The 26,536-nt window shown below is 53.4% G+C and overlaps 1 protein-coding gene across 2 annotated transcripts; it reads left to right on the forward strand.

Annotated features, from left to right (window-relative positions):
• On the forward strand, nt 1-24,642 carry Atp1a3 (ATPase Na+/K+ transporting subunit alpha 3). Of its 2 annotated transcripts, none has more exons than XM_051207182.1 (23): nt 1-169; nt 4,463-4,549; nt 4,647-4,706; nt 4,860-5,063; nt 7,356-7,469; nt 7,580-7,714; nt 8,158-8,275; nt 8,386-8,654; nt 9,776-9,974; nt 10,051-10,160; nt 10,249-10,383; nt 14,047-14,239; nt 14,495-14,670; nt 14,741-14,877; nt 15,691-15,841; nt 16,082-16,250; nt 21,056-21,210; nt 21,322-21,445; nt 22,343-22,488; nt 22,923-23,053; nt 23,775-23,876; nt 24,180-24,271; nt 24,600-24,642. In XM_051207182.1, exons 1-23 carry the CDS (start codon nt 164-166, stop codon nt 24,626-24,628), a joined length of 3,042 nt encoding a protein of 1,013 aa, XP_051063139.1. In that variant the 5' UTR covers nt 1-163; the 3' UTR covers nt 24,629-24,642. The 2 variants fall into 2 exon arrangements, with proteins under 2 accessions (XP_051063139.1, XP_051063138.1); XM_051207181.1 differs by having other exon boundaries at nt 2-169; nt 4,424-4,549.
• The last annotated feature ends 1,894 nt before the right edge of the window (nt 24,643-26,536 follow it).

Raw genomic sequence — 26,536 nt, forward strand, 5'->3', positions numbered from 1 at the left:
GGCCGCCGCAGCCTCTGTGCGGTGGGACCCACGGACCGACAGACGCACGCTCCCACCGCGGCGCGGGCGCTGCAGAGGCCCATCAGCCCGAGCCCGCGCCTGAGCCCGCCCTGCGGCCACCGCTCACCACCCTGTCCGCCGCTCTTCCCACGGAGCCGCCAAGATGGGGGTAGGTGCAGGGGTCGGCAGGGCGCTGCGTGTGTGTGTGAGAGAGAGAGGGACATTGTGGGGGTCCAGTGACATTGGGTTTGCGGGAGTTAGGGAGCTCGTGTACGCTGAGCTCTGGGGCCGAGTCTGCGGGGACCCTCGAGCCGGCTGACCTGACCAGCTCGTGTGATGGTGTGTGTCTGGGAGAGCGGGCTACTGAGTCGAAGAGGGTCTGTGGCGCATGTTGGTGGCTTTGTCCACGGGGGCGGGGGCTGGCCCTTAGCTTCTCGGTTTGACCTTGTGCGGTTGCTAGTGTGCCGGTTGCATGAGTGTGGTGGCATGAGCGCAATTGCTTGAGGGCGAGTGCGTGTGCGCGTGCGCGTGCTCCTGGCTCCCTCTACCCAGCAGCAGGGTCTGCAGCCATCTGTGCCCTCCCCCCTCCGTCTAAAAGCCTGCAACCCGTCTGGGTGTGTCTGAGAGCTATGCTAGTGTGTCTGGGGGCCACTGAAGACCCCCTCCGCTCCCCGGGTCCCCTGGCCCGATGGAGATAAATAGAGGCTATGGGATGGACATGAGATGACCTCTCTTTCTCCTTCCAGGCCTGGATAAGGGTGATCTGCAGTGACCGACTTGGGGCTGCAGAGTTTGTACAGCCCCTAATCTGGGGGGGACAGACACGAGGGCTGGGAGGAGGGGGAAGAGCAGAGAGAAATGGCTGACAGACAAGTGCCTGGCTGAGGGCGTGCAAACGCAGCCTTTTGGTGGGGGAAGCCTGCATGCCTGCTGTGCCCTTGCCTCCGTGTCCGTGTGTCCTTCTCTGTCTGTGCGTCTCTCCAGCAGATGCAGCCTCCTTCCCCGACTGGCCACCTGACCCCTGCTGCAGCCCTGGATTCCTCCCTGTGTGTCTGGGGTGGGACTTGGTGTGGAGGGGGGTGTCGGGGAAGGAAGAGGGTGGGTGAGGGACCACCGGATAAAGAGAAAGGGTGGATGTGGGGGGAGCCAAAGGGAACATGGAAGATGGGGAGAAAGATGGCGGATGAAGATGGGATGGAGTTACTGATATGTGGGTTGGGGTGGGTAAGGGGGGATGGGAAGAACCAGGTGGGGGAGGACTCGGGGAGGAAAGGGGGAGATGAGATTCGGTGACGGCTTTCAGGTAAGTGGAAAATTGGGGGAGAAGAGAGAGTGCTTTGGCGAAAGGTGGTCTTAGGTTTTAAAAAATGGGGATGAAATGGGGGAGAAAATGACGTCGATGTGGGAGAGATAGGCATGGGCAGAGACCATGAGAAAGAGCAAAGAAAGGGACAAGGCATGGACGCCGAGACACTGAGGTGGCAGACGGATGTGGAAAGACAGAGAGGCAAAACGAGGAACTGAGGCTGACATGGAGAGAGGAAAAGACATTTCTACCCAGAGACCAAATAAATAATAAGTAACCCACCTGAGCGATGGGGTGGGGGCTGGGAGGGGCAGAGACCGTGGAGCCAGGGGGTTGTCAGGGATGCAGACTGCATGGGAATGGCCAGAAGCCGCAGGGGCGGGCTGCAGCGACACAGGCATATCCCCACGCCTAGAGGTGCTCCTGCCCTGCAGTGTGCCCATCTGGGCTTCCTGCTTTCCTTGGGAAAGCCTCAGTTCTTAATGCCAACAGATGGAAGCCACCCCCAAGGGAGGCTGGTCACGGCAAGGGCGAGCAGGAGCCAGGGCTTGGGTTGCCAGGGACACGGACTTTACTGTCCTTCCAGGGTTCCAGACTCCCAGTCCTCCCTTCTCAGATATGAGCTTCAGACCCCCATCCCCCTCCCTCAGACCAGGAGGCCAGGTCCCAGCCCCTCTAGGGACCCACACTGCAGCTCCCCAGGGATTCAGGGATGGGGCAGCTGATCCCCCGATTTCTGCCAGACCCCCATCTGTCCTCATGCTTGTCAGCTGCTTACTGCTCCGCCTTGACCTTAGAACGTGCTGTCTTGGCATCTCTACATGTGTCTGCCTCATCTACAGACGGTCACTTGCCACCCTGTAGCCCATAGTTCAGGATCAGCCTCTTGTCCCCAGGTCTCCGTGACTCCTTGTCTGAGGCGCAGCGCTGCTGCAGGGCTGGCCCAGGGCCAAACTCCTGCCTCCCCAGTGCACCCCCTCCTTGGGATTCCCAGGCTTCCAGGCTTAGGCTCCTCCCTATACTCCTGAAGTCATCCCTGGGTCTGGGGGCAGACAGCAGGCAAGTCAGGCTGCGACAAGGTCACCAGGAGATTAACGCTGAGCTGTACTGAGCCTCCGATCCCAGCTTTGCCTTGGGCCCACAGGATCTGTCAACAGCCCTCTGCAAGCACTGAGCCTCAGCCCACCTTTCCTGCCAACTCCCTATCTGCCCAGGCCACCAAACCGGAACTCAGTCCAGGCCTAAGGCTTTTTTTTTTTTTCCTTGCTCTTCAGTACCCCCTCCCAGTTCTTGCTCATTTCTGACTGTCCTAGACTGCAGTACACAGCTGTCTGCAGGAGAAAAGTCAGATTCACACCTAAGCCCCTTGGGAATGACTACTGATAGGCGACACAATGCCTTCCAGCAGAGCCTTTGTCCCAGCTGTCATCCATAGTGTCCTTTCCTCTCCTGATTTGCCTGGCCTGTGAGGGTCTCAGCTGAGTCCTTTGAGGCATCTGCAGTGTAGAAGACAAAGCAAAGAGCTATGTGTAGAGACCGGCAGTGACCTCCATTGAGACCTTGTAGTGGAAAGACTGTGGCAAAGCATAAAAAGAGAAATAAGGAGACCAAGGAGAGAGACAGACACACGGACAGGGATGTACTACTCATGCCCGGGAAAGGCAGGAGCAGAAGGACCACCATGAATTGAGATGAGCCTGGTCTACATAGTGAGACACCTCAGTGGGGGCTGTGAGGAGGGGGCAGACAGACAGGGAAAAATGTTCTAAGGAGGAGAGATGGAGACACATAAAGGGCGGAGGGAGGAAGATCGCAAAGTGAGAGAGTAAGGAGAAAGACTAAAGGGAAAGGTCAGAGGAAGATGGACAAACCAGAGAAGGGGACACAGGCGAGATGGGGTAGTGACCCCAGGAAATGTCTGAGAAGACCATGGTGACTGCACCCTGACACAGCACAGGTCCTCAGAGGTGGCCCGAGCCCCCCGCAGATGTCACCTGGGAGAGAGAGGACCCAGAGGCTCAGCGACTCAGAAGGGTTCAGATAGTGTAGGTGACAGATGGCAAGGGCCAGTGAGTAAAGACATGAGACAGACGCACTGAACCAGGGACAGAAGGACAGACAGACAGCTTCAAGTGAGAGGAGATGAGGAGAGACACAGAGGCAGAGGAAGACAGGGACGAGCTAGCAAATAAATACAAAACAGAACTGGAGAGACAGACAGCGAGGACGTAACCACAAAGCTGGAGACAGACGCCTGGGACAGTTCAGTGGGCCCAAGGAGAAGAGACCAAGGGATGCCCAGAATGCCTGGGATGCAGCTCAGTGGGTAGAGCTCTGGCCTGGCACACACAGAGCCCTGGGCTCCAGCTCTAGCCCTGCGTAAACAGTGTCTGCTCGCGCAGGCCTGTAATCCAGCCTGCAGAGAAGCCAGGAGGGACAGAAATTAGCCTGACTACATAGGGAGTTCAAGGCCAGTCTAGACTGCACGAGACTGTCTCAAGGGGGAACACACACACACACACACACACACCACACACCACACACACCAAACATGGTGGTTTATGACCTTATCTGGCCCTTGGGAGGTTGAGGCAGGAGGATTGTTATGAGTTCCAGTCAGTGATACATAGTTCTGGGACAGCCTGAGCTAAAAAATACGACCCCCATTTCTTAACAATAAGTTAAAAGGGGACAGTGAGTAGAGTCAGTGGGCAAAGGAGTTTCCCCTCCCAGCCTGATGGCCTGAGTTTGATTCCCAGGTCACACATGGTGGAAGGAAGGAACCAACTCCTGCAGGCCAACGCCTGACCTCCGCGCATACATTTTAGCATGTGAACGTGCACGCACACATACTAAATAAATATTTTGAAAGATTAAAGTGGTGAAGGGGAGAGACAAACAGACCCCAAGTCCCAGAGATGCCCGGAACTAGACACAGCGAGCCAACTGGATGAGACGAGTCTTGGGAACTCTGGGAGATGCCCAAAGATGCCAGGCAGACAGTGAGATGCAGATAACCCTAGCCTAGAGATGCGGAGGCCGGGCCAAGATGAGAGCGGGGGCACGCGGGCACGCGGGCGGGGCCAGTGTCGCTCTGGAACCCCTTCTCGCCCGCAGTCTGGTGGCTCTGACAGCTACCGTGTCGCCACCTCGCAGGACAAAAAAGATGACAAGAGCTCGCCCAAGAAGAGCAAGGCCAAGGAGCGCCGAGATCTGGACGACCTCAAGAAGGAGGTGGCTATGGTAAGTGTCGCCCCCTGTTAGTACTACCCCACAATGGTCCTGCCTGCCCAGAGGGGCTGTGCGGCATTGTGAGCCTTCTCCCCCAATCATTCTTCAGACAGAGCACAAGATGTCCGTAGAGGAGGTCTGCCGGAAATACAACACGGACTGCGTGCAGGTGAGGACGGGCAGAGCCTGGGCTGACTTCGGAACCCTGGGTCTGAGGGAGCAGGGCTGGAGGCTGGCGTCCTGGGTACCTGTGGGTGCTGCCTTTGGTCTGGGGTGCCAGAGCTTCTCTGGAAGGTTCCCATTTGAATCCCGTGTCTTCTAGGGTCTGACACACAGCAAAGCCCAGGAGATCCTGGCTCGAGATGGGCCCAATGCCCTCACACCACCGCCCACCACCCCGGAATGGGTCAAGTTCTGCAGACAGCTATTTGGGGGGTTCTCCATCCTCCTGTGGATTGGGGCAATCCTCTGCTTCCTAGCCTATGGCATCCAGGCAGGAACTGAAGATGACCCGTCTCGTGACAATGTGAGTGTGCCACACCCTGGCCTGCACAGGCCCCCACACGCTGAGGAACACAGACACAAACACAGCCACATCTCCCTGTCTAGACTTTTCAGAGCCCCTTACCTTTCATTATCCAACCGTCACAGCCACCTCTGAGCAAACAAGTTCAACAGCAAGGAAACCACAGCTGGGGTAGTGATTTGGCAAGCTTTCATGCGGATCTGGGCTTAATTCTGTGCATTCATGACGGACATGTGTGGTGTCACACAGGAAACTGAGGCAGGAAGATCATGAGTTCGAGTCTAGCCTAGTCAGCAGAAGTCTTAATAGCTGAAGCACTTGCTGTACAGCCAGGAGGGTCTGAGTTCGAATCCTCAGCACTCACGCGAAGCTGGCACACAGCCGGCTCAGGAGGGTCTGAGTTCGAATCCTCAGCACTCACGCGAAGCTGGCACACAGCTGGCTCTGTAATACCGGTGCTCTGTGAGGAGATGGGGGGAAGAGACAGGAGGATCCAGCCTGCCTGAGTATACAGTCGGAGTGAAAGAGAGACCTGTGGAGCTAGAGAAATGGCTGCTCTAGCCAAGAACTTGGGTTCGGTTCCCATCACCCACACAGTGGCTCACAACCACCTACAACTACAGTTCCAGGGGGTCCAGTGCCCTCTGCTGGGCTCTATGGCACCAGGCACACATGGTGTGCAAAGATACAAGTAGGCAAACCAGTCACACACATAAATAAACAGATACTAAAAGACAAACAAACAAACAAAAACAAGAAGCCTCTCTCAAAATGGAAACTGAAGACCAATACCTCATGTTGTCTTAATTTCCACATGTGCCATGGTGCATGCACACGCACACATGTACCCACACCCTTGTTCACATGATAGGATGCATGTGCACCTAACTTTTAATTATAGAAAAAAAAAAAACCCTGTGCAGTTCAGCTGGTAGAGTGTTTACCTAGCGCACATGACAGCCTAGGTTGCGTCTCCAGCACCACACAACACTGGGTGCAGCATGTAAGTCTGTTATCTAAGCTCTAGGGAGGCTGAGGCAGGAGGATCGGGAGTTCAATGACCACCTGGGTGAGCTACAAGAGACCCTAACTAAAGAGAAAGGGGGCTAGGGGTGAACTAGAGCTCTGGCTTAAGGCTCTCCAACCTCAGCAACTTTGGAGATGGCTGCCACCAGAGGGTCACAGCCTAAGCAATGATTAGAGATGAAGGAAGGTCAAGGCTCATCTAACCCCACAGGGGACGGGTGTGAGACAAGGCTGTTACAATTCTCACACCTGTGGACACAGATCCCCTCACAACTACATAGAGATTCATGTGTGTCCATCGATGAACATGGAGAGTCCCAGGAGGAGGACACAGGTTCAAACAGTTTCCTCATGGGGACGTTGGCACACACACAGGTGCAGTTTGCACAAAAGCAGATAGATCTACTTTTGTGGCCTACCCATTTTATGCCAGCACTGAGGAGGCTAAAACAGGAGGATCCAGAGTTCAAGGCCAGCCAAGCCTACGAAGGTCTTATCTCAGATCCATGCAGGGGGGAGTGACCTTTAATCCCAGCAAAGGCAGACATATTTCTGTGAGTTCAAGTCCAGCCAGGGCTACATAGACCCTACCCTATCTGAAAAACAAGCAGACAACAAGAAAACAAAGCCAGATGTGGTGGGATGTTCTTGAAACTCCAGGAAGACAGATCAGGAGCTCAAGATCATCCTCAGCTAAGTGGCAAGTTCTAGACTAGCCTGAGCTTATGTCTCAAAGAAAAAGAGGTGGAGGTTAAACACTTGCTCTTTAGGCGTGAGGACCTGAGTTCAAACCCCAGAATTGCTGGTGGTGACAAGCACTTCTAATCCCCGTGCTGAGGTGGAGGCTAGCTGGCCCCTGGAACTTGATGGCCAGGCAGCCTTGCCTACTTGGCAAGCTCCAGGCTGTGTGAGAGAGACCCTGTCTTAAAAAAATATAAAAGGAGTATGGTCCCAAGGAATGTAACATGAAGTTATTCTCTAACCTCTGTGTGTGCACACGCATGCACACATGAACACACACATACACAAATAAAATGTAATAATTAAAAAATAGAAATGAACACAAAGAAGCAGAATAACAAAGAGAATCAAACACGCAGTCCTCTGAATGCAAGGTGAGGTCTGCAGGCATACAAACAGACAGACAGACAGACACACAAAGAATAAGGACACACACACAAAGCCCCCTTGCAGACCTGGGGGTGGAGGCGGGTAGGGACTGTGCGTGGCTGTCGTAACACTGCGTGTCCTGGCGTGTCCCTGCAGCTGTACCTAGGCATCGTGCTGGCAGCTGTGGTGATCATCACCGGCTGCTTCTCCTACTACCAGGAAGCCAAGAGTTCTAAGATCATGGAGTCCTTCAAGAACATGGTTCCCCAGGTGAGGAGGGCCCAGCAAGGGGACAGAAGGAAGTGGCCAGGTGGGCTGCACCCAGGGCTCCCAGGCAGGGGAGGTTCCAGGGCTGACTCTTTTTTCTGTCTCACATTCAGCAAGCCCTCGTGATCCGGGAAGGTGAGAAGATGCAGGTGAACGCTGAGGAGGTGGTGGTCGGGGACCTAGTGGAGATCAAGGGTGGGGACAGGGTCCCAGCCGACCTCCGCATCATCTCGGCCCATGGCTGCAAGGTGGGTCAATGTTTGTGGCTCCAGCTCTGTTCTCCAGCTCTTAGGAAGGAGGAGGCAAATCCCCTCAATGCCTCTAACTCCAGCACCCCCTACTGGACTCAGAGACCCAGGCCCAGCCTCCTCTCCCAGACCCAGAGTCCAGGCCCAGCCTCTTCCCTCAGACCCAGAGTCCAGGCCCAGCCTCCTCCCTCAGACTCAGAGTCCAGGCCCAGCCCCCTCCCTCAGACCCAGGAGTCCAGGCCCAGCCTTCCTTCAGACCTAGTAGTCAAGGTCAGGTCCATCACATAGGAATTCTGAGGGACATTGATTGACCTGTCCCCAGATCTCATCTTTAATATCCTGCCTCCGGGTTTCCCAGACGCCAGAGGCCAAACAGGACTCCTTACTCGTTTTTCTGTAACTTCCCGGAACGGGCTGAACCATAACTGCTGCTCCATCCCCAGGTGGACAATTCCTCCCTGACCGGTGAATCTGAGCCCCAGACCCGCTCCCCGGACTGCACACACGACAATCCCCTGGAGACCCGGAACATCACCTTCTTCTCCACCAACTGTGTAGAAGGTGAAGGGGGGGTCCCCAAGGGCACTAAAACAGTACTGTGGCTCAGGAGGTGGGTTACCCGCAGCCCTCGGAGTCCCAGCAGAGCTGAACCTCTCCCTTTGACCCTACAGGAACCGCTCGGGGCGTGGTGGTGGCCACAGGTGACCGCACTGTCATGGGCCGCATCGCCACACTGGCCTCAGGCCTGGAGGTGGGCAAGACGCCCATCGCCATCGAGATCGAACACTTCATCCAGCTCATCACTGGTGTGGCGGTGTTCCTGGGTGTCTCCTTCTTCATCCTCTCCCTCATTCTGGGCTACACCTGGCTGGAGGCTGTCATCTTCCTCATCGGCATCATCGTGGCCAATGTCCCAGAGGGGCTGCTGGCTACTGTCACGGTAAGGCTGAGCCCGGGAGAGTGGGGCTGAGGCCAGGACCCCTGGTCTGAGGGTGACTTGTAACTGGAGTTACAGGAGGTTGTGAGTTGCTGCGTAGATGATAGGAACTGAACCCAGGCCCTCTGCAAGAGCAGCAAGTGCTCTAACCCCTGAGCCACCTCTCCAACTCCATTTATATAAAAGAAAAAAAGCCACTTTATTTTATGTGTATGGGTGTTTTGCCTGCACACGTGAGCACACACATGCATGCACACACACAAAGCCACTTTATTTTATGTGTATGGGTGTTTTGCCTGCACATGTGAGCACACACATGCATGCACACACACACACACACACACACACACAAAGCCACTTTATTTTATGTGTATGGGTGTTTTGCCTGCACACGTGAGCACACACACACATGCATGCACTCCCTGGAATTGGAGTTACAGACAGCTATGAGCTGCCTGGGAATTGAACCAGAGTCCTCTGGAAGAGCAGCCAGTGCTCACAGCTGAACCATCTCTCTAGTGCCCCCCCTTTAAGACACTATAGTCTTTTTAAACCATGTTTTTCTTTTTTAAAAATTTCTTACTTATGGGGACGAGGTGGCCGAGTGGTTAAGGCTATGAACTGCTAAAAATTTCTTACTTAGATTTTTTTAAATTTTATTTCATAGAAAAAAAAATACAGGGCTGGAGAGATGGCTCAGGGGTTAAGAAAAAAATCATTACACTTTGACTGCAGTCTCCCGCCCCCCACTCCTCCAGCCCTTCTCAATTTCTTTCTTTAATTTCCATTGTTTCTTATTTGGGGGCGCTTGAGAGCTGCCTGATGTGGGTGCTGGGAATTGGACTTGGGTCCACTGCAAGAACAGTATGTGTTGGTGATCACCCATCCATTTCTCCAGCCCCCACCCCTCCGGAGTGTGGGTCCGTTTTACCTACCGCCTCCTCTGAGAACATGCTGCTGTGTGTTTTGAGGTCACATCTGTGCCTGTCAGTTTCGACCCCTACCGCCCGGTCGTCGTCACGTGACACGCGGTCCACGGCCCTGGCTGCTCCCCACGATTTGAGCTGCGGCCGGGCAGAACTGTGGACATCCGTGCAGTTGCCCTGTCCTTGCCCATCTTCCAGGTGTGTCTGACGCTGACAGCCAAGCGCATGGCTCGCAAGAACTGTCTGGTGAAGAACCTGGAGGCTGTGGAGACTCTGGGCTCCACATCCACCATCTGCTCGGACAAGACCGGCACCCTCACCCAGAACCGCATGACCGTCGCTCACATGTGGTTCGACAACCAGATCCACGAGGCCGACACCACTGAGGATCAGTCAGGTCAGTGTGGGCTCAGGCTGGGGGCTGGCACATCCAGTCCCAGGGGGCCTCTTGGCCTCACACGTGACTCCTACAGGGACCTCTTTCGACAAGAGCTCACACACCTGGGTGGCTCTGTCCCACATCGCTGGACTCTGCAACCGAGCTGTCTTCAAGGGTGGACAGGATAACATCCCCGTGCTCAAGGTAAGCGCAGCTACCTGCCCACTCTGATGCCACCCGCCCCGCCCCGCCCCCCTCCAGTGCTGACTGACCAGGTTTCTGCCTGCCTTAGAGGGACGTAGCCGGTGACGCCTCTGAGTCCGCCCTGCTCAAGTGCATCGAGCTGTCCTCGGGTTCTGTGAAACTGATGCGTGAACGGAACAAGAAAGTGGCCGAGATTCCCTTCAACTCCACCAACAAATACCAGGTACAAACTCAGCTCCCCATGCCGTGGGAGTCTTCCTGGGATGATAGGAAGAAATGTCTAGCCGGGCCCTGGTGGCGCACACCTTTAATCCCAGCACTCGGGAGGCAGAAGCAGGTGGATCTATGTGAGTTCAGGGCCAGCCTGGTTTACAGGGTGAGTTCCAGGACATCCAGGGCTGAGAAACCCTGTCTCAAGAAAGAGAGAGAGAGAGAGAGAGAGAGAGAGAGAGAGAGAGAGAGAGAGAGAGAGAAGAAATGTCTATTTGAGCTGAGTGTGTTAGTGAATACCTGTGAGCCAGAGCTTGGGAAGTAGAGGCCGGAGGATCAGGAGTTCCTGAACATCCTCAGCTACATAGTAAGTTTGAGGCCAACCTGGGCTACACAACAACATCCAGTCTTAAATAAGAAACAAGGGCTGGAGAGATGTCTCAGAGGTTAAGAGCACTGACTGCTCTTCCAGAGGTACTGAGTTGAATTCCCAGCAACTACATGATGACTCACAACCATCTGTAATGAGATCTGGTGCCCTCTTCTGGCCTGCAGGAATAATACAGACAGAACACTGTATACATAATAAATAAACAAACAAACAAGTCAGGCTGTAAGTCCCATCCCCGAGAAGGTGGAGGTAGCGCATCAAAGCTATCCTCAGCTACCTAGCAAGTTTCCCCGGCCAGCCTGGGCTACATGAGACCCTGTCCCAGACCAAGGAAATGATTCCATCCCAGTCCAGCTTGTGGAAGGGTGGGACAATTATGGTTAATTATAGGAAACAAGAGTGATGCATTACTTACAGGAGTGTGGAATGACTCAAAACAGCTGCAGCACAGGTGATGACTCATGAAAGCTGTTATTGGAGTCCCAGCTCCCGGATAGCTAGCTGCTGGGACAGGAGGGCGAGCTGGATGACTCTCCCCTTCCCATCCATCCATCAGGGAACATTAGCAGCCTGACCACCATCATCAGTCACTGTACCATTCTGCATCACTGTGTGTGTGTGTGTGTGGTGTGTGGTGTGTGCATGTGTACGTGCGCTATTTCACGCCACGGGACCTCTGCTCCCTGATAGCTCCAGCGTGAAGGAAATAGCTTACATTACAGCGTGGAGACAGCAAGCAAGGATTGCAGTTTCTCTACGGTCCCCAGGGGTGGCCACCTCAGTGCCATTTCCGGCTTTGAGGCAAGATACTAATCTTTACCAAGCCTCAGTTTCCCATGTGTAAAATTCAGGGTGATGATAGCCGGAGAGGGGGAGGGAAGTGGCTGAAGGGGAGAGTTCCATAGTGAGGTTGAAATGGGAGGTATGGGAGCCAAGAGCCTCCGATGGTAGGGGGTGGGCGCTGGCCACCATCTCAAGGGTCAGGGCAGCAAGCTTCAGACATGTTCCAGATATGTTTTTGAGCTCTTGGTCCTGTTTTAGGTAGCGAGGTACCCGGGGTAGTGAGATGCTGTCTTTCTGATACTCTAGTCCTGAGAGACAGATAGCTAATCAAAGGATGAGGTAAGGAGCCCTGCAGGTTTCAAGGAAAGAGAGTTCAGGCAGCAGGCAAGCCTGTGCAAAGGTCCTGAGGCAGGGTGTCACCTGCCTGAACCGCTGGCGGCCACTGCGGTAAGGGATGAGGCTAGAGTATAGAGAACCGTGGGGCTCTGAGGGCTGTGGGGGAGACCCGGCCATGCTCTGAGTGGCAGGAGGACGGAAGACAGGCCTTGGTGCATACATACCCTTTAAAGTTAGACAGTCTTGAGAAGCTACAACTCACATGCCATGAGCATCTGTGCTAGTGTACTCGACGTGGACAACCACCTACAGAGTCAATTTTAGATTGTTTTTTGTCACTGCAGAAAAGAAGCCCCCGCACTCTCTCAGCTTCTGCCCACCCCTTCTCCAGCAACCCCTGCCTCCAGCCTCAGCAGACACTAACTTACTTTCCGCCTCTGTGGATTCACTTGTTCCGGACATTTGTTCCGTAATACTTGGCCTTTTAAAAAAATATATGTTTTATTTCACTCCACCTCATCTTCAGGATCCATCCAAATGTCCATCAGAGCCTCATTCTTTTAAAAGAGATTTCTTATTGTATATTATGAGATGGCAGGGGTTGCTTGCGGAGGTCAGAGGGCAACTTTGTGGACTCGGGTTCTCTCCGATCTTTATGGAGGTTCCAGGGATTGAACTCAGGTCTCCAGGCCTGCACAGCAATCACCTCTACTCATTGAGCCATACCAGATTCTAACAGTTTTGTTTGTTTGTTTGTTTGTTTTCCGAGATGAGGTTTCTCTGTCTAGCCCTGGGTATCCTGGAACTAGCTCTATAGATCAAGCTGGTCCTGAATTCACAGAGATCCGCCTGCCTCTGCCTCCCGAGTGCTGGGATTAAAGGCGTGCGCCACCACCACCAACTGGCTCCTCATGACTTTTTTATTCTATTTTATCTTTTTACTTTTTCCTGTATTTTGAGACATGATCTCACTCTGTAACCCAGCCCGGTCTCGAACTCACTATGTAGCCCTGGCAAGACTCGAACTCGTGGCGATTCTCTGCTGCAGTCTCACGAGTACTATGGTGGCAGATGTGAACCACCGTGCCTAGCTGCTTTAGGAGAAAAAGTATGTGTCATTGTGTGAATATGTCACATCTTGTTGATCTGTTCATCTCTTGATGGACGGTTGAGCTGCTCCACCTTTGGGGAAACTTTTGAGCTCTCTGTCATATGGCTGCAGCGTTTTCCACTGACTTACAGTTTCTTTTTAGTTTTTATTTTCTGTGGGACTAGAAATGGAACCCAGGACCTTATATTAGCAAGCACTTTACTTCTGAGCCACACCCCTACCTTGATGGATTCTAGGCAGGGGCTCCACCACTGAGCCACGCCCCCAGCCCCTCACTGGGGGATTCTAGGCAGGGGCTCCATCACTGAGCCACACCCCAGCCCCTCACTGGGGGATTCTAGGCAGGGGCTCTACCACTGAGCCACACCCCAGCCCCTCACTGGGGGATTCTAGGCAGGAGCTCTACTGCTGAGCCACACCCCTAGCCCCTCACTGGGGGATTCTAGGCAGGGGCTCTACCACTGAGCCACACCCCAGCCCCTCACTGGGGGATTCTAGGCAGGAGCTCTACTGCTGAGCCACACCTCAGCCCCTCACTGGGGGATTCTAGGCAGGGGCTCCACCACTGAGCCACACCCCCAGCCCCTCACTGGGGGATTCTAAGCCATTGTTCTGCTGTTGAACTTTGGCTCAGAGCGGTTGATAGAGGGAAGTAGATGCAGAGATTCAAGTGAGGGTTGATAGCTGGATTCGGGGCAAGGGCAGCAGAGGAGAGTGAGACGAGATTAGATTCTTGATATGCTTCAGAGGCAAGCTAGCTGCTAGATTTGGGGTGGCCGTAGTACACTGAATCCCAACAAGGCAGAGAGAAAGTATTCAATTCAAAGGTAGTTGGAAATTCTGTGAGAGAGATGGACAGACATGGAAAGACAGGAAAGGGTTGAGCAGAGATCTCCAGGAGGCCTGAGGAACAGAAAAGGCCTGGAGAGATAGGGGCAGCGCTCTTAGTCATCTGTCCTATCCTAGCGTGGGAAGGCTCTCTCCCTAGCTGGGTGCGGGAGCCTCTGGACAGCTCCCACACTCATGGCTTAAGCACACACTGTTCTCCCTTGCAGCTGTCCATCCATGAGACTGAAGACCCCAACGACAACCGATACCTGCTGGTGATGAAGGGCGCCCCTGAACGCATTCTGGACCGCTGTGCCACCATCCTCCTACAGGGCAAAGAGCAGCCTCTGGACGAAGAGATGAAGGAGGCCTTCCAGAACGCCTACCTGGAGCTCGGTGGCCTGGGCGAGCGTGTGCTGGGTGTGTATTTCAGGTGGTGCAGGAACAGGTCCGTCTCTAAGGACTGTTGGGGGCCAGAATGCAACGTGAATGAGTGAGTGAGAGAATGAATGAATGAATGAATGAACGAACAAGAAAGAAACGAATGTTGGTTGGGTCCTGGCTGTATGGAGAGACTGACTGCAGGGAACCCAGACAACTGGCGGTACACGGGGTTCGGACGTGGAGGTCCTGAGGCTGGCACCCGCGTATGCCCTTCTTTGTCCCTGTCACCAGGTTTCTGCCATTACTACCTGCCTGAGGAGCAGTTCCCCAAGGGTTTCGCCTTCGACTGCGATGATGTCAACTTCACCACAGACAACCTTTGCTTTGTGGGTCTCATGTCCATGATTGACCCTCCCCGGGCAGCTGTCCCCGATGCTGTGGGCAAGTGTCGCAGTGCAGGCATCAAGGTGTGTCCTGGGGCGGCTGCGTGGGTGTGAGGTGAGGTCAGGGGCCATCCCTAAAACACGGTGTTTACAGGTCATCATGGTCACCGGCGACCACCCCATCACAGCCAAGGCCATCGCCAAAGGTGTAGGCATCATCTCCGAGGGTAACGAGACTGTAGAGGACATTGCTGCTAGGCTCAACATCCCTGTCAGCCAGGTCAACCCCAGGTGAGGAGCCACACCTCCGCCAAAATGCAAAGTAAAAAAAAAAAAAGCCAGGTATGGCTGTGCACACCCGTAATCCCAGCGCTCAAAATGAGGAGGCAGGAGGCCAAGAGCTACACAGCAAGAGCTATCTCCAAACACCAAGGACTAGGAATGTAGCTCAGAGACAAAAATACTTTCCTAGAATCCCCCAGTGAGGGGCTGGGGCACGGCTCAGTGGTGAATGCTTGCCTAATAATAAGAGGCCCCAGGTTCCATCCCCAGCGCCACCCAAAAAAAAAAAACAAAAAAAAAAAAAAAAAAAAAAAAGTGTGTGGGAGGAGCAGGTTCAGATAATGATATTTAAATATTTCTTTCGAGACCAGGTCTCACTATGTAGCCCTGACTAACCTAGAACTTGTATGTAGACCGGACTGGCATCAAACTCCGACATCTGCTTACCTCTGCCTCCCAAGTGCTGAGATTAAAGGAAAGCACCTTCCCACCCAGTGGTCAGGGTGTGCGCAGTGATGGGCAGTTGCTCTCGAAGGATCCGAGGAAGCCCCATATTTCTTCGCTGTGCTGCCTTCACACAGCCGTATATTTCTGTGTGGTTTCTCTGGCTTCCAGGGTTTCCATCTTTATCCTCTGCTCTGACTGTCTTCCTATGGCTCCACCCACCCGTGTGCCTCCACTTCTGGCCCTTCCGGCTTGACCTCTCTAACCTTATCACTCCCCCCCCAGAACTCCTCCTCTGTCCCCCTGTCTGTGGCTGTCTATCAGATGCCCCCCACTCCTCACTCTGGCTTTGGCCACTGACCTCTCTGCTCTACTCAGGGATGCCAAAGCCTGTGTGATCCACGGCACCGACCTCAAGGACTTCACCTCGGAGCAGATTGACGAGATCCTGCAGAACCACACTGAGATTGTCTTTGCCCGCACCTCCCCTCAGCAGAAGCTCATCATCGTGGAGGGCTGCCAGAGACAGGTGAGCTCCCACCTAATCCCAGGGAGGGCTGGGCCTGGAGCCCTGGGTCCGAGGGAGGAGGCTGGGCCTGGAGCCCTGGGTCTGAGGGAGGAGGCTGGGCCTGGAGCCCTGCCTCTGAGGGAGGAGGCTGGGCCTGGAGCCCTGGGTCTGAGGGAGGAGGCTGGGCCTGGAGCCCTGCCTCTGAGGGAGGGGGGCTGGGCCTGGAACCTTGGTGCTTACCCAAGCCCTTCCTCCTTCCAGGGAGCAATCGTGGCTGTCACTGGTGATGGTGTGAACGACTCCCCTGCCCTGAAGAAGGCTGACATCGGGGTGGCCATGGGCATTGCTGGCTCTGATGTCTCCAAGCAGGCTGCCGACATGATTCTGCTGGATGACAACTTTGCTTCCATCGTCACCGGTGTGGAGGAGGGTGAGTGGTCTGGGGGTGGGGGTAGAGGCGGTCACTGCTGGAAGCAATAGGAAGGGGGCTGGGGTGGGGCAGGGCCAGGTGTGTAATAGTATGCAAGGCTGTAAGATGGGATCCCAGGTGAGATGTGTGTGCTGCGGCTTCGGGTTCCTCCACTACCTGGCACCGGGGCAGTCTTGAAGTGTTCCAACGTCCTGTAAATACAGTCACGGCAAAGCAGAGGATTCTGGGAGGCATGGAAGACCCCCCCCATGTGGGCTGGGGTTCAGTCGTCATCCAGAGTGGACAGGAAAGAGAGTGAGGGGACGGACCCTGAACTGAGCTCGGGGTCCGCAACGAGACGTTCTCTTGCAAGGATGGGGGTGGGGAGGCTTGGGTAGAGAAAATATCAATTCCTGCAAAGTGAGGTAAGGAAGACCCCACTGCAGAGCCGACCAACACCAGCCCCATTTTCTGGAGGGTCTCGAAGGGGCCACAGAGGGTTCTGGTTTATATTTTATTCCATTTTGATCATCGATAATTATTACATTGATAATTACAGAAAATGCAAAAAAAAAAAAAAAAAAAAAAAAAAAAAAAAGCTCACTATCAAAAAGTAACTGTTCATATTTGCATCATTTTTCTCCCTGAGCCTAGCTCCCATCTGAAATGTCACTACTTGCTGAGTTTGGGGGCATACATCTATAAGTGCGCACACACACACACACACACACACACACACACACACACACTGGGGGGGGGGGCTGTGCAAGTACTATAATGAGCCAAGGAGCTCAGAGGGGTTGCCTAGCATGTGGAGGATTTGAGTTTCATCTTTTAGTTTCAGGATAGTTGATACTTCACAGCAAAATCCTGCCTCAAAAAAAGAAAACACACACACACACACACACGAGAGGGGCTGGAGAGATGGTTCTGCAGTTATGAGTACATACTTTGTTGTAGAGGACCCAAGTTTGAAAACTAGCATCCCTGCCAGGCAGTTCACTACCATGTAACTCTAGCTCCAGGGCGCCCTCTTATGGCCGCCACAGGCACTACACTCACTTGCATAGCGCCCATCTATCTCACCCCACACATAATTTAAAAAACAAACAGCTAGCCAGAAGGCATAGTGAAGAACGCCTTTGCTCCCAGCAACCGGGAGGCAGAGGCAGGAGGATCTCTGTGAATTCGAGGCCAGTCTGATCTACATAGTGAGTTCCAGGACAGCCAGGGCTACATAGTGAGACCCTGTGTCGAAAACAGCCACAAAAAACCCAAACACCAGCTGTGCTTGGTGACATATGCCTGTAATTCTGGCACTTGGAGGGTGATCGGAAGTTCAAGACCAATCTAGGCTACATGAGACTCTCTCAAAAAAAAAAAAAAAAAAATGAAGCTCCTAAGGGGTTGCCATGTGATATTTTAATGTATGTTGTGTTGGTTACCGGGTTGGTTAAACATATCTGTCTCTTCAGTTAGCATTTCTTCTGGGAGGAAATGTCCAGCACTTTCTCCCAGCACTGAGACATTTGGTGTGTCGACCTCTGTCACATAGCAGCATACCAGGTTCCTACGTCTGTGGAGTGTTGTTTTTTTATGGTGTTGGGGTGCGGCTCGGGTTTTTATGCTTGTGAAACACGCACTGTACCTACTGAGCCCCGTCACAGCCCCTGGCTCCTCACAGTAGCTTGGCACTCACGTGACTTAACACTCCCGCCCTGCTTTCCAGACGCTCGTAGCTGCCACCCTACTCTCATGCCTCTGTTCTTGACATTGTGTGTGTGGGCACAGGAGTGCGGAGGTCTGAGGCCAGGGGAGAGTGTTGGATCCCCTGGATCCAGAGTTAGAGGCCATTGTGAGCCAACCTGACCCGGATGCTGGGAACGAGGTCTTCTGCAAGAGCAGTATCCACTCGTAACCCCGGAGATGCCTTCCCCTCCCCCTTTCTGGAAGAAGGACATTTTTGAGACAAGATCTCACTATGTAGTCCATGTTAGCCTTGAACTCGGGGCAATTCTGCCTCAGCCTCCTGAGTACTGAGATCGCAGGTGTGTAACACCACACCTGAATAACATTAACTCTTTTGGAGTCTATGCGTGAGAGAGATTTTCGATACCATCCATTCCATTCTTCTTAAATCCCTTTTTAAATTATTTTATTTGGTGTGCATGGATGTTTTGCCTGCATGTGTCTATGCACCACGTACCTGCAGAGTCCAGAAGGCACTGGATGCTCTGGAACTGGAGTTATAGACAGCTGTGAGCCGCTGTGACGGTGCTGGGAGCAGAACTCTGGAAGAGCAGCCAGTACGTTTAACGGTTGAGCTGCCTCTCCAGCCCCCCCCCTTTTTTTTTTTAAAGGAATCTTCCCGTGCCGTTTCCATGATGGCTGTATAATTTACATTGTGGAAGGCAGATATGCCTACCATTGTGCGGCCAATGCCACACTTCCTGTGTGTCCTGACACGGATCCCTTTCCCTGCCTCTTCTCCGGCTCTTTTGTCCATTGGATCACAGCCTCTCTCTCTGAGGTAGTGGGATGTCTCTTTGCAGTTTAGTTTGATTCCCAGCAGCTATTGATGCTGCCCTGATACTAAGTATGGTATATGGTCTTTGTTTTTAAAATTCTGTTTTTTTTTCTGCCTTTTGAGACAGATCTCACTCTGTAGTTCTGACTGGCCTGGAATGTGTGGAGATCCAGCTGCCTCTGCCTCCCAAGTGCCACCACACCTAGCATTGATTTTTACTGTTGAGAAAAGTCTGGCTATGTAGTCCTGGCCGGCCTAGAACTTATTATCTAGACCAGGCTGGTCTCAGGGTTACTCTGACCCTACCATTGCCTCTGGAGTGCTAGAATTACAGGCTTGTGCCACTAGGCCTGGCCTATTTGTGTGTTCTCTTTTGAGAAATGCCTATTTTAGTCTATGGCCTTTGTCTTTTGAGACAGTAAGTATCTCACGTAGCCCAGGCTGGCCTTGACCTTGCTATGTAGCTGAGGGTGACCCTGAGGTCCTGATCCTGCCGTCTTTACTTCCCAAGTGTTGTGTTTCCAAGCACGGCGGACTACCACACCTGACATTTTAAAAGGGGGGGGAGTTATAAAAACAAATAATACTTTTATCTTTTTATTATTAATTAAATTAATTCATTTATTTCACATCCCAACCAGTTTCCTCTCTCTCCTTCCCTCCCATTTCCTCCCCTCTGCGGGCTCCCATCCCCTCCTCTGTCTCCCTTCAACAAAGCATGGCATGTCAAGTTGCAGAAGGACCAAGGCCTCCCCTTGTGTTAAGGCTGAGCAAGGCACCCCACCATGAGGCCCTGCCCCCACTGCTAGGAGTCCCACAGGTCGATCATGCTATTTACTTTTTAACCATTCCCTGTGGCTCAACACAGGAAGAAGACAATGGGAGGGACGCCCAGTTCATCCTTAGGTTTTGACTTCATGGGCTCTGTACTGAGTGTATTTTGGAGATATACCATAAGCATCACAAGCTAACTTGATAGATTTTTGCATATATGGACACCTGAACACTCCATATTCTAGTCAATAGTAATAACATCGGTAGAGGGCTTGTCTAACATATGTAAGGTCCTGGGTTGGATACACAACAGTAGAAATAACAGACAGACAGACAGAGACAGACATCATACTCCATTAAAATTCCCCCTTGGCCTGATGCACTCACAGAGCGTTTACTGTCCTGACTTCTTGTCCTCTAAATGGAATCGTGTAATATTACAACAACTTTTGTATCTGAATTTTGGGTGGGGGGTTGGATACAGGGTTTCTCTGTGTAGCCCTGTCTGTAGACCAGGCTGGCCTCAAATTCACAGAGATCCCCCTGCCTCTGCCTCCCAAGTGCTGAGATTAAAGGCGTACGGCACCACTGCCTGGCAATGTTTTGGTGTTTCATTTTGGTTTTGGTTTTTCAAGACAGGGTTTCTCTGTGTGGTTTTGGAGTCTGTCCTGGAACTCTGTATGCACACCATTTGATTTTTAATTTCATTTTGAGATTGGACTCTTCATGTGGCCTTGGGGATTACAGGCCTGTGCCCTCGGGGCCAGCATCCACACCCAGTTTTTTATCTTGTTTTTTTTTTAATGTGGTGCAAGGGCTTGAACCCACCTCATGCATGGAGGCAAGCACTCTACCAACGGAGCCCCAGCCCCAGCCCTGTGCCTGACTTGTGTTTAATACCTCAGATTTGCCTGTGAGTTCATGCATTTGTGGCTCCTCCCTTTCTTTCCTGAGATGCTCCGTGATTTAGCCACTGCTCACCTGCCACGGGCTTTCAAGTTGACTCTGGTTTGAGGCTATTGTGAATGATGCTGTGGTAAACATTTGTGAACTTGGCTTTGGGGGGACATAAGCAGTCATTTCTCTTGTGTATAAACCTGGATGTAGAGAAGAAGTGCCATGTTCAGAGGTGTTGATGCAAATGTGAGTAGGAGAGGGTGAATTAGATAGAATGCAAGGGTCTAGGAATGTAGCTCATTGCAAACCCCTTCAATCCCCCAGTGAGGGGCTGGGGCATGGCTCAGTGGTAGAGCCCCTGCCTAGAATCCCCCAGTGAGGGGCTGGGGCATGGCTCAGTGGTACAGCCCCTGCCTAGAATCCCCCAGTGAGGGGCTGGGGGCGTGGCTCAGTGGTAGAGCCCCTGCCTAGAATCCCCCAGTGAGGGGCTGAGGGTATGGTTCACTGGTAGAACCTTGTCTGGCAATCAGGAAGCCTAGGTTCAATCTCCCAGTACCTCACAAAAAGGGGAGCAAGGATATGGGGCTCCAGTGGATCCCAAGTTCTAAGCCTGCTCCCCGCGCTATAGGCCGCCTGATCTTTGACAACCTGAAGAAGTCTATTGCCTACACTCTGACCAGCAACATCCCTGAGATCACGCCCTTCCTGCTCTTCATCATGGCCAACATCCCACTGCCCCTGGGTACCATCACCATCCTCTGCATCGACCTGGGCACCGACATGGTAAGCTGGGCTGGGCTGCCACCTCTGCCGGCCGTGGTGGGTCCTCCCTCACAGATGCCACCTGGCGTGTGCTCTCTTTCTGCCCGCTCACAGCCCGTCTCTCCCGCCCAGGTTCCCGCCATCTCCCTGGCCTACGAGGCTGCTGAGAGTGACATCATGAAGAGACAGCCCAGGAACCCGCGCACAGACAAACTGGTCAACGAAAGGCTCATCAGCATGGCCTATGGGCAGATTGGTGAGGACTGCTGGGGGCAGAACCTCGCAGGCAAGAACAGAGTAGCCCTGAGCTTCTGATCCTCCTGCCTCTGCCTCCCAAGGTGCACGCTGGGCACGCGGGTACTCGGCCAGCTGTGCCCCAGTCCCAGTCCGTTCTTTGTAGTGTTTTCTATTGTTTGCTTTGAGACAGGCTCTCACAGTGTAGCTCTGGCTGTCTGACTAGATAGAACTGACAGATCCCTCTGTCTGTCCATCCTGAGTGCTCCTGGGATTACAGGGGTATCCAGGCATCAGAGTCATTCATCATCACTGTTTTTGATGCGGGATCTCGTAGACCAGGCTGGCCTTGAACTCGCAGAGACCCGCCTGCTCCTGCCTCCCGAGTGCTGGGTTTAGGGGCACACGCCTGGATATTTTTGTTAGTATTAAACCCAGGGCTTCCTGCATGCTAGCTAACCACTAGCTCTTCCCTCCCTGGTAGGTTCCAGGCAAGCACTCTCCTGCCACAGTTACGTCCCGCACTCACCTTCTGTTTTGAGACAGGGTCTCTCTAAGTTGCCAGGCAGGCCTTCCATTCATCCTGTAACCTAGCCAGCCTCCCTAATAGCTGGGATCTCAGGCCTGTGGTACTGAGCCTGACTCCTCCAGGATATTTAGAGTATTTGGTAGCCGCATCGGGTAGCAGTGTGTCTGGGTGGGGGTGGGGGGGTCATCCATGTGCATAGCTCCTTCCCAAGTCCCTGACCACATGACCGTCTCGGACCCCACCCAGGTCCTGGAAGCACGTGGCTTAGGCGAGATGACTGAGCAGCCGGTAGGCGGCTGTCACAGTCTCGGGGGTCATTGGGGCAGCGCTGGGCATGCTGCCAGCTCCTGCCTCACCCTCCCTCCTTCAGCTGGCTCCCTTCTCCCCCAGGAATGATCCAGGCCCTCGGTGGTTTCTTCTCCTACTTTGTCATTCTGGCGGAAAATGGCTTCTTGCCCGGTAACCTGGTGGGCATCCGGCTGAACTGGGATGACCGCACTGTCAATGACCTGGAGGACAGTTACGGGCAGCAGTGGGTGAGTGGAGTGGGCATCAGCATCCAGCATCAGCACCACACCAACAGCTAGTTCAAGCCCCATGCTGGACTCTCGGCCCTGAGGGCCACATCCAACCTGAACAAGTGACCTCCCAGGACTCTGTACAAAGCCCAGCCCAGGCTTCCCTTCGTATCTGTCCGTCCCATCAAAGCCTAGCAGCTGTTTGTCCTTAGCGGGCACCCATAGGGCCCTTGGTTCCTGGCAAACGATTAAGGCCCCCTAATTCTTTGTTCTTCTTAAAACATCTGCCATCTTTCTGTGCTCCCAAGAGGCTATGAATCCAAGAAGGAAGGGAAGGCACATTTGAGGCCCTGGAAACCGGGCGCAGGGGGTGGGGCGGGGCGGTGAAGGAAGGACTCTGGGGATCCATGGCAGGACACCACCTCACCCCTGTGCATCTCTCGATTCTGCAGACATACGAGCAGAGGAAGGTGGTAGAGTTCACATGCCACACAGCCTTCTTTGTGAGCATCGTGGTGGTCCAGTGGGCTGACCTGATCATCTGCAAGACCAGGAGGAACTCCGTCTTCCAGCAGGGCATGAAGTGAGGGCTGCACCCCGTCCCTGGCTGGCCCGTGTCGCTCCTCCCTCCTCCCTCACTGAGCTCTGGCTATTCTTGCCTCCCTGTTGCTTTCCTCCTGAGGGACACATGTTTTAGACTCTAAGCTTATCTCTCCCTTTTATTAACCATTGCTTCCAGGACCCAGTCCCTGCTTCTATGTTTTCTCTTCCTTTCCCTCTCCACATCCTCTCCCTCCTTCCTCTCTCTCCCTTTCCGTTTTTTTTTTTTTTTTTTTTTTTTTTTTTTTTCTGCTTCAGACAGTGCCTTGGTATTTAGCCCAAGCTAGGCTCAAACTCATGGCAAGCAATCCTCCTGCCTCAGCCTCCCAAGTGCTGGGGTCACATGCCTATGTCTCCACGCCAGGCTGTCTTTCTCTCTGTCACTGGTCCATGCGTCTCTCATTGACTCTGTGGCTCTCAGGTCTTGGCTCTCTGCCTGGGTCATTACCTCCCCTCCTTTCCTTTCCCGTGTGTGCGTGTGTGTACGTGCGTGTGCGCGTGTGTGTGCGTGCGTGTGTGCATGCACGTGTGCGTGCGTGTGCGTGTGTGCGCGCGCGTGTGTACGCGTGCGTGCACATGTCGTTGTCCGCTGGTGACTGACTCTCTTGCTCCATTTGTTTTCCGTCCGTGTCTGGGTGTGTGTAGGGTGGGGAACCCTGGTGTGGGCAAGCCCCGGGTCTAGCCTTGTCTCACCTTGCCTCCAGGAATAAGATCTTGATCTTCGGCTTGTTTGAGGAGACTGCTCTTGCTGCCTTCCTGTCCTACTGCCCAGGCATGGACGTGGCCCTTCGCATGTACCCTCTCAAGTGAGTGCCGGGGCCACCCAGGAACTCCACGCTCCCACACCCTGTGGCCTCAGCCTTCGCTGTTTAGCCCGCTGGACCTGGTGTTTTTCTGGATACCCCCACTCTGTCCCTTGTTGCCACCCCTGTTCTGATGCCACCAAGTGTCCCCACCTCACAGAGGGAGGGGCAATCTGCAGACTCCAGGCCCTATTCAGGATCCAGGGCTCCCCTGTGTGGCACCAGAGACCCCGGAAGACTGGCCACCTGGTCCCAGCACACCTGGGCGTGACCCTCAGCCCCCCTCTCTCCCTTTCGTCTCCGCAGGCCCAGCTGGTGGTTCTGTGCCTTCCCCTACAGTTTCCTCATCTTCGTGTATGACGAGATTCGCAAACTCATCCTGCGCAGGAACCCCGGGGGTGAGGGCCAGGGCCCGGGAGGCTGGGAGGGGATGCAGAGGACAGGTCCCTCCCACCGGTGCCTCTCTGGACCTGTCTTCCCCTTTCTCTTTCCTCTCCTCCTATTTTGCCCCTCCCCCATCTCTATCCAAGTGTGAGCGCGCCTCTTGAGCCGGAGTCTGTGTAGCTTACCCTGCCCTTGATCTCACGTCCCTCCTGAGTCCCTCAGTGCGGGGATAACAGGCCTGCTACCACACCCTGTTCTCTTTCTCCGCCCCCACCCCCTTCCTAGCTTGGAATGGCTCTCCCGCCTTCTCACAAACGCTGACTCTCTTCTCTTTCATTCCAGGTTGGGTGGAGAAAGAGACCTACTATTGACCTCAACCCGTGTCTTCCCTGCCCCCAGCCCAGGACAGCCCTCTCCGACCCCCGTTTTGTACTCTGGGGGGAGGGGCCTTCTCTCCCCGTGGCCCCCTCTCTCCCTGTGGCCCAGCCTCATCTCCCACACCTTGGTTACCTCCCCCTTTCCCCTCTCTTCCCCCTCTGGCTGCTTCTGTCCCCCCCCACAGCCCCCGCCCCTCTTCTCCTCCCTTTTCTCTGTCTCTCCCCTCTCTCCCTGGCAACCCCGCCCTTCATTCCCTCCCTGGGCTCTTTTTTACTCCCCTCAGCCCCGTCCGTCCCCTGGCTGATGCCATTTCCGGTTCTAATTCTGAACAATTATCAAATATATCAGTGGGGAGAGAGAAGTTGTGTGTGTGTTGTACTTGCTGGGCAGACGGGTGTCCTCTGCCAGTGCTCAGTGTCTGGGTGACTCACATGAGCCATCTCGTGTGTTTAGCCAGTAGGGGATGCCGCAAAATCTTAGGCGGAATCATGGGTTTTGGAGTCTGGGGAGTCAGAATTCTCAACCAAGTGGGATTATGGACAGATATTGGAGGAGGCTGGGACTTGAAGGGTAGAAAGGGTCTTCTTCCGAAAGTGGCCTGAGGGAGGTCATGGTCTGATGGTGGTGAGGGCTAACTGATGCACCTCCTAAATACTGCCCTAATATTCATTAGTGTGAGCCTAGGGAGGGGAGGGAACTTGCTAATGGCCACAGAGCCACTGACAAAGGGCTTTAGACTGATGCCATCCACGCTCTACGTCACTATGTTCATCTCCTCTCATTCGCTGAGGTAACGTTCACACTTTCATACTATCAGGTGCACAAAAAGATCAAGAAACGTTGGGACTGGAAAGATGGCTCGGTGCTTAAGAACACTTGTTGCTTGTTATGAGTAGTTTTCCTGCCAGCCTGGTCAGTGCCACACCAGCCCCCAAATACATACAGAGATGCTGTATTAGATATAAAGCTGTTGGCCTGTTACTAACATTTCTTATTGGCTAGATCTGTCTTAAATATTTCTAAGTATTTCCACGTGGTCTCATCTTACCGGAGAAAGGGGCCAGCGTTCTGGTCTCTCAATCCTACATATTGAATCTCCTCCTACCTCTCCCTGAATTCTTGTCTTCTAGTCCCTCCTATCTTGCTTTCCTATTGGCCAACAGTGCTTTATTTATTAACCAATAGAGAAACATATTTACAGAATGGCATCTCCCATCAGTTGCTCTTGCACAGGACCCGGGTTCTGGCTCACAAACTATCTGCAACTCCCGTTCTAGGGGATCCGATGCCCTCTAATGGTCTCTGCTGGCATCAGGCATGCAAACAAACATGCAAACAAACATACACATGCACAAGAAATAAAATCAGACATGATAGCCCATTCCTGTCATTCTAGCAGAGGCAAGTAAACCTCTATGAGTTTGAATCCAGCCTAGAGAATGTAGCAGACTGTAGGCCAGCTAAAGCTACATAATGAGACCATGTCTCAAAAAATTTTTTTTTAATTTTTAAAAACTTTCAAAAAGTGTATGTGGAAGTATGTGTCTGTGATCCCAGCATTGGAGAGACAGATCATTGCTGCTCACTTAGCCAGGCAGTGTAGAAGAATCAGTGAGTTTCAAGCTTCGTAAGAAACCTTGCCTCAAAATACAAGATGTAGCCAGGCATGGTCGTGGACTCCTTTGATCCCAGCCCTTGAGAGGCAGAGGCAGAGGCAGGCAGATAATCTGAGTTCAAGGACTGTTACACAGAGAAACCCTGTCATGAGAGAAAAAAAAAAAAAAAAAAGATTCAGGTACACCCAACATCAGCTTATGGCCACCACACACAACGTGAACATGTATACATACACCCACAACATGTATGTGCACACACAAAAACAGACACAAGTACCGCACATG

The sequence above is a fragment of the Phodopus roborovskii genome, unplaced genomic scaffold, assembly GCF_943737965.1.
Source record: "Phodopus roborovskii unplaced genomic scaffold, PHOROB, whole genome shotgun sequence".
NCBI lineage: Eukaryota > Metazoa > Chordata > Mammalia > Rodentia > Cricetidae > Phodopus > Phodopus roborovskii.